Source organism: Mycothermus thermophilus (assembly GCF_041956435.1).
Source record: "Mycothermus thermophilus strain CBS 625.91 unplaced genomic scaffold VTJ04scaffold_1, whole genome shotgun sequence".
Taxonomy (NCBI): domain Eukaryota; kingdom Fungi; phylum Ascomycota; class Sordariomycetes; order Sordariales; family Chaetomiaceae; genus Mycothermus; species Mycothermus thermophilus.
Window position 1 is genome coordinate 3,290,617 of NW_027191427.1, and position 6,914 is coordinate 3,297,530.

General features: G+C 50.8%; 2 protein-coding genes across 2 annotated transcripts in view; both read left to right on the top strand.

Moving 5' to 3' along the window:
• Nucleotides 1-268, top strand: part of VTJ04DRAFT_1220 (uncharacterized protein) — a gene marked incomplete at both ends in the record, with an annotated part of 2,503 nt that extends 2,235 nt beyond the window's left edge. The window contains one exon of the mRNA XM_069358885.1: nucleotides 143-268. Coding sequence (XP_069223829.1) covers nucleotides 143-268 — 126 coding nt within the window. The remainder of the gene's footprint in view (nucleotides 1-142) is intronic.
• Nucleotides 269-4,497: 4,229 nt separating this feature from the next.
• On the top strand, nucleotides 4,498-6,513 carry VTJ04DRAFT_1221 (uncharacterized protein; the record flags this gene model as incomplete). Its single annotated transcript, XM_069358886.1, has 2 exons — nucleotides 4,498-5,655; nucleotides 5,743-6,513. 2 exons carry the CDS (start codon nucleotides 4,498-4,500, stop codon nucleotides 6,511-6,513), a joined length of 1,929 nt encoding a protein of 642 aa, XP_069223830.1.
• Between the last annotated feature and the right edge of the window lie 401 nt (nucleotides 6,514-6,914).

Below are 6,914 nucleotides of genomic sequence, written 5' to 3' on the forward strand. Positions count from 1 at the left end.
GTTGTCTATTCGTTCGTTTGGGGGTATTTTCTATTTCTTTTTTCTTTTCTTTTTTTCCTTTTTTCTTTTTTTTGCGGGGAAAGACTGAACCCAGCGATTGCCTTGATATTGGGACATTGATATTGACTCAACTGTTTTCCAGGCCGGCATCCTCAGCCTCGAAGAGGAGATCATCGACGCCACCACCGAAGAGGGCAAGGAGAAGTGGAAGCAGATGGAGGAGCAAGGCAAGAAGGCCGCTGCCGAGTTTGCCCCGGACCCGGAATAAAGCAAGCTTGCGACTTAGGAACAGGATGAAGACAATGACATGTGTAGGTCTGACTTGGTTCTTCCCTGTTTGGTGGCGAAGTTATGTGGGTGCTGGGTTGAGAATCAGCGTTTGGTTGAGGTGCAAGATTTGACATGCAAGGACGCGAGTCTGAGAGAAGTATTGTTTTTCTTTGGGTGACCCAGGCTGCTTGCTCAAAGTCCCCATGTCTTTGACAGATACCAAATTTACTTGATCCCCATGAACTGACTCTGAACTCGTTTTTCTGAAAGGCCCGTTCACACTGTCCTCTCCTTCACCGTCTCTTTCCAAGGCTCTTAGAATCATCCTCTTCCTCACTCTCCCCTCGTCTCACCACGAAATCCTGTTTCCTTCTTCATCCACAAATTGATTTGAGGGGCTGATTCATATCAGGTCTCTTGTCGCGGGAGCACAGTCTCTTCATTCATCTAATCCTTTCAACGTCTTGTCAGATCTCAAAACACGTTTATTTTCGCTACCCAATGTTCTTCCCGATCTTCCTATGCTTTCTCCCATTTCACAACCCAGCATTCGACCGACCTCCGTATCCCACACACTTCAGCCTATTCTGTCTATATACCCCTACGCTATCATTACTCTCAAGACTTGTTCGCTCTCAAGGCACGTCGGGCCAGCCTCGAACAGACTCTGTTCTACCACCCCTGTTTAATCGTCTAGCTTTTTTCTCCTCCTTCACGCTTCGACCTCGAAGTTTTGGGTCACTATTCATGTTCTTTATCTTCTCTCTCACAACCCGACAACCATGCACCTTCTTGACCCCACACTCCCACAACCTATATTCCACCCAATCCGTGACCTATATCCCCCTTATCCGCGATTTATAATTCCCCCTATCAAAGACCTATCATTCCCCTTATCCACAACATAGATCCCCCTTATTCGCGACCTATATTCCCTCCCATCAGCAACACACATTCCCCCCCTATCCGAGACCTATATTCTCCCCTGCCCACGACCTATGTGCTCTCCCATCCGCGACGTATAATTCCCCCTCTCCGCGACATATATTCTCCACCATCCGCGACCTATATCGTCCCCCATTCGCGACCTCTACTTCTTTTCTTGTTCTGCGACCGGTGTGTTTGGTCCTGCCCCGAATTTCTTTTCCTTTCTTTGGTCTCGTTCCTCGTTTCTTCTTCTCTTTTCTTCTTCTAACCAACCAACCCATCCAACTTCCAAACTTTTCCCTCAGCCTCTTCCACCTTCCTCCTCTCTTCCCATTTCAACACACTGTTCAACACCATCAAAACCTCGAACAGACTTCCTTCTCGGTCCATTCCGCATTTCTCTTTTCTTCTTCCAACCGACCGACCGACCGACCGACCGACCAACCCCCCCACTTTCTTCCCGACGCAGATTAAATCCTCACCTTCCTCGACCTTCCTCCTCTCTTCCCTTTTCAAGACACTGTTCAAGGCCATCAAGCCGAGCGGAGCCTCGAACAACTTCTACTCTCCCTACTTAGTCGACCAGTCTCTTCTCTCTCCCACTCTTCGACCTTCATCTTCCTTCCAACAACCAAACAGCCATCCAACCACTTCCTCTTCCACACATCGTTTCTCCCCTTCTTTCTTGCAATCCGACAACGATTCAACCCTCACCAACTCCAGCCTCTATACTTTTCATCTCTTCCACATTTCTTCTCGTCTGACAACCCAACAATCATTCGACTTCTTTCTTTTATATCCTTAGGCCATCCACGTTTCCCTGTTCACTTCTCAAGCCCTCGTTCGCTTCTCAAGCGACTGTTCAACGCCATCAAGGTACGTGAGGGTGATCTTCGCCCGACTTTCCTTTTCTGCATTTCTTCCTTTTTTTATGTTATTATATTTTATTTATTTTATCTTTTTTCTTTTTCAGTTTCTCTCTCTCTCCCACACTTCGACCTTTCATCTTCCTTCCCACGACCACAAAACCACCCAGCCTTACACTTCTGCCCATTATTGGTCCTGTTCCACATTTCTTTTCCTCCTTCTTACAACTCAACCACCTACCATCTTTCTTTTCTTCATTCTTCCAACCCATCACCTACCACATTTCCCTTCTTACAACCAAACCATCTACCACAATTTTCTTCTTCCTTCTTACAACTCCACAACCCACGACCCTCTATCTCGTGGCATAAGAGCAGAGTTATCCTAGTGCCTTTTTCTTTTTCTCCTCTTCCTTTATCAGACACAGTTCACGGCCATCAGGGTATGTTGGGGTCGACTTTGCTTTTGTCCTTTTCTCCATGTTATCCGTTTCCCACATGTTTTGTGTTTATTTTGAGTTCAACTCACGGCACCCATATCTCAATCGCAGAAGTCACCGCCTGTCGGAGTCTAATGATTCATGTGTGCGAGTCCTTGGCTGTCTAGTGAGCATTCTATTTTTCGTTGTATTGGTAGTTACTCAGAAGCCAGGTCTTGGGCTTGGTCTTCATGCTGGTTCCTGTTCCTTGTTTTGTTCATGTTCTTTTTACTGATTTTCTTCTCACATTTGTCTCTTTTAAGTTCATCAACCCAGTGCGTTCATGTTTTACTTGTTCCCTTGATCCCATCTGCTTCTTCCAGCGTCGGCCAACAGATTCTTTGGCACAGTCCGGGTTCAAACTATGTTATTGCATCTTATTTCGTCTCTCAATTTTCCTTCAGTCCGGATTTCTGTCTTTCCTTTTCTTCTTCCTGCATTTGTTTTCTTCCTGCCTCTTTTTTCTTTCTGTCTTCTTTTCTTTCTGTCTTGTTTCTTTCCGTCTTTTCGTCTTTTTCCCCCATCATCTTGTTTTCTTTCTTTTATGTTTTCTTTTTTGACTTTTTTTTCTGTTTCATTCCTTTCCTCGTGCTTCATCGTTTTACAGCCCACCATTTGACCCCTTCTCTTTCCACCGATACCCTCTTTCTAGTTTTCCTCCTTCAACCAAATTTCAAGCTCTCATTTATGTTTTTGGTCGATTATTCTTCTTACATTGTTATTCTCCGATGGGTTGTTTGACTCCGGGAATTACTTTCCTTGGAAATAACAAAGTCATGTTGGAACTTCGACTGACAAATCTCCTAATAGTGGACTGACAATGAACACTTGATCCTTTCAAAAGAATGACTTCAACCATGGGATCATCGCACGGGCAAGGAAACGATCAAGAAAGCCACGACTCCTCAAATGTCTCGCCCAGGGGGATGACAGAGACTCAGCAAAACGCTGATGGTCTTGGACCAACTGGTATGTGATTCTTTGAGGGCTATCCAGAGCGCAGCTGACAGACTTCAGGTCGCCCAGTGGAGATAACGACATTGTCTGATGGCTCGGCCACTGTGGCAGCCCCAGAGACTGACTCGGACGAGGGGGGAATGGACTTGATTCAAGCAATCCGTAACGCTCAACGAAGAGCTGGAGCAAGACCAGCGCCAATATCGGCACAGCCACAAGTCCCACAAGCTCAAGCTCGTCCACCCCAAGCTACCCCGTCTCAGCCCACGCCAATCCCACAAACAACGCCCATTATCATTGACCTGACTGGTGACGACGACGATCCTCCGGCGCCAGCACTCACCGCCCACACCCAATCTAGAGGCACAAATAGGTCTCGACATAGAGAACACCGTGGGCGTGATGGTGCCCGGAAGAGTGACCGGACGGACTCACACCATGGTCGAGATGGGCGTGGGCTCGCTTCTCTATCCACCCATCACCGGTCGGGTCACCGAGATGAGGAGCGGAGAAGGCGCAAGGAGCAGAAACGGGAGCAACGTCGCCGTGAAGCCGAGAGGACACATCTCCAGGGCCATCAACAACTGCCCAGTCAACCACAACGTCCTCTCCCGATACCTCCAGCGCCAGGAGCAGTTCAGCCGTCGCCACTGATCCGAGAAGGTGAGGCCTACAACTACCGCTACAGTACTTTGGCGGGCATTCGGGATATTGCTGAAGCTCGGCAAGCCACTGGACAAGCCACAACGACCGCCATTCCCACGGCAACGGTTTCAAGCACCCAGAATCGAATTCCTGCCCCAAGAGCCCCAACTCAGAAGCCATCGCTCCTGAAGAGACTTGGACTTAATAAGGCATCAGTTCCAAAGCCACTGGTTCATGGAGGAACAACCACCGCCAGCAACAACTCAGTACAACATGGCGCTGGCGGCATTGTTCCTTCTCTTTCCCGCATGACTGCGGCAGAGAGCCGCGAGGCACGTCTACAGGAGTACAGAATGAGGACGCAAGCTGCTTCTAGTGTCGGGCCGCAAGAAGACGACGAGGCCCTACTTCGCTCTCTTAGCGCTCGCGTGCCCCAGAGACGCACTACCCAGATCGCCTCGATTCTGCCCACAGCGCCCTGGAACAGCGCCGTTAGCACTAGAACCACAGCGGTTCCTCAGCTGCCGCCGGAGCCTAAAGCGCCATCTGTCCGAACCACGGTCAGCAATGGACCCCAGGCTAGGAATATCTTCCAGCCGGCGCCACCGGCACGGAAACGCCAGCCGGCTGCCAGCCAGCGGGCCGACCCTGCTCAGCGCCCTGGCGCTTCAATTCAGCCAGCAGCAGCTACCCTTCGGGAGCCGTCTGAGGAGCCCCAGTCTGCGCCAGTCCGTCCAGCGGTCCCTTTCAGAGAGACCGTTCCCGCCATTGAAGCTCTGGGTGCAGGCCGTGAGGTCATCCAGTATGTCGTCTTTCGGACAACACCCTTCACTCCCTTTATCCTACCGTCATCCACTCAAGGCTACGGTGATGGCAACTACGACTATATCGATGTTGATGAGGACACCTACTCCAGCTCTGAGGACGAGGATGAGGTCAACGGGGCCTATGGCCTACTGAGGAAGGCCACCAAAACCCGAAAGCAGCTGTGGAAACAAGGGCAGGAGTATACCTCCTCGCAACTAAGCCGCAATAGACAGTCTGAACTTGCCAGCTGCCAACCGAACACCGCCGCTATCATCCGCTGTCCCATTGTCCGATGCGCAGAATACGCCAATTTGTCGGACGCAAACGACTATGCGGCCACCCTGCACGACAAAATCATCAAGAACGTCGCAGGCAAGTCCTGGGCCCTCCTGGATCGCAGGCGGGCCGAGACGTATGAGATGCGCGTGCGTCGGGCGGCGGACACTCTGTCTCGCTTCGGGGGTGAGCCTCCTCGCCGGTACACCGACGACCCTGCCTACACCATGCGGTCCTATGAGCTGGCGACGTCAGGGGCTTTGGCATTGCCTGTGTCCGTCCCGCGACATGTCACGGCACAAGGTGAGGGGGATAAAGACACGTCCGCACGGACGCCCCTCTACTATGTTGGCCGGACGGACTTTGAGGATGGCAAAATCCAACTGGTGTGGGTGTCGGTGGAAGTGGTGGAGATGAGGAGGCTTGCGGTCTCGAACAGCCTGGCATCGAGATCGGCCAAAAAAGGCGAGAAAACTGGACGATCTCGTGCATTCGTATACCGTCGAGCAAACTAGGTGAAGATCGACAAGGACGGTGCACGACTGTACTCCAGGAAGCGTCACGACGTGTGGGTGACGATCTACTATGGGCCCAAGGGAGGAGGTGACCAGGCGTCCACCAAGTGTCAAGTCCTCATGTTTGAGGGAGATGGTGATGACGAGGGCACGACGGATGGCATGAAGGACGACGAGGACGAACCCGGCCCCGATCTCGCCACCGCCACCACCAGCGAGAACGACGATGATGGTGAGCCCGGCCCCAATCTTACAACGCCGACAAGGACGGATGATGCCCCCGGCGCCACCGGCGAGGACGATGGCACCTCGTCCGTCTGGAGCCGCGTCCTTCACGGCACGTACACAACACTCTGGGGCGCCAACAAGGCGGCGCTGACGGCGTTCATGGAACACGCGGCACCACGGACGGCGTACATCGACCATGTCGGCTATTTCCGGAACGAGGCATGTCCGGCAGCGAAGGAGGCCTTCAGAAGTGGTGGCTGGGGCAGGGTTGGATGCACAACGCCTGCATGCTTCGAGATGGACGTGGAACCGAAGGATTGGGGAAGATGGGGTTTCCGCAAGTGTGTGGTGGAGGTTATCCAAAGTGAGCTGAAGGGTCCAATTGAACTGGATGATATGGTTGAGGAGAAGGAGAATGAGGAGGACGAGGGAAATGATGGCGGTGACCATGTCGAGAATGAAGGGGATGATGTGGGAGGTGAGGATGAAGCAACTGAAGGACGGGAGGAGTTTTATGATGGCGAGATCAGCGAGGAGGAGTAGGACCTAGCTCTTGAGTATACTCTGTTCCTGAGTATTACATAGCTCTTGATCAGTATAGCTAAGGATCTCTATAGCTACTTTGTACCACTTCAGTTAACCGGACAGCCTTGCGAATCAAACAGCCCTGACTTTATGTTTCAATTTCTATTCTTTCTGCCCATTTATTTTTGTCCTTGTTTCTCTTTCTTCTTTTTTCTTGTCTTTTTTTCTCGTCTTTTTTTCTCGTCTTTTTTTCTCGTCTTTTTTCTCGTCTTTTTTCTCGTCTTTTTTCTCGTCTTTTTTCTCGTCTTTTTTCTCGTCTTTTTTCTCGTCTTTTTTCTCGTCTTTTTTCTCGTCTTTTTCTCGTCTTTTTTCTCGTCTTTTTTCCTGAGTATGTTGTGTTGGGAGGTAGTCTCTTGGCG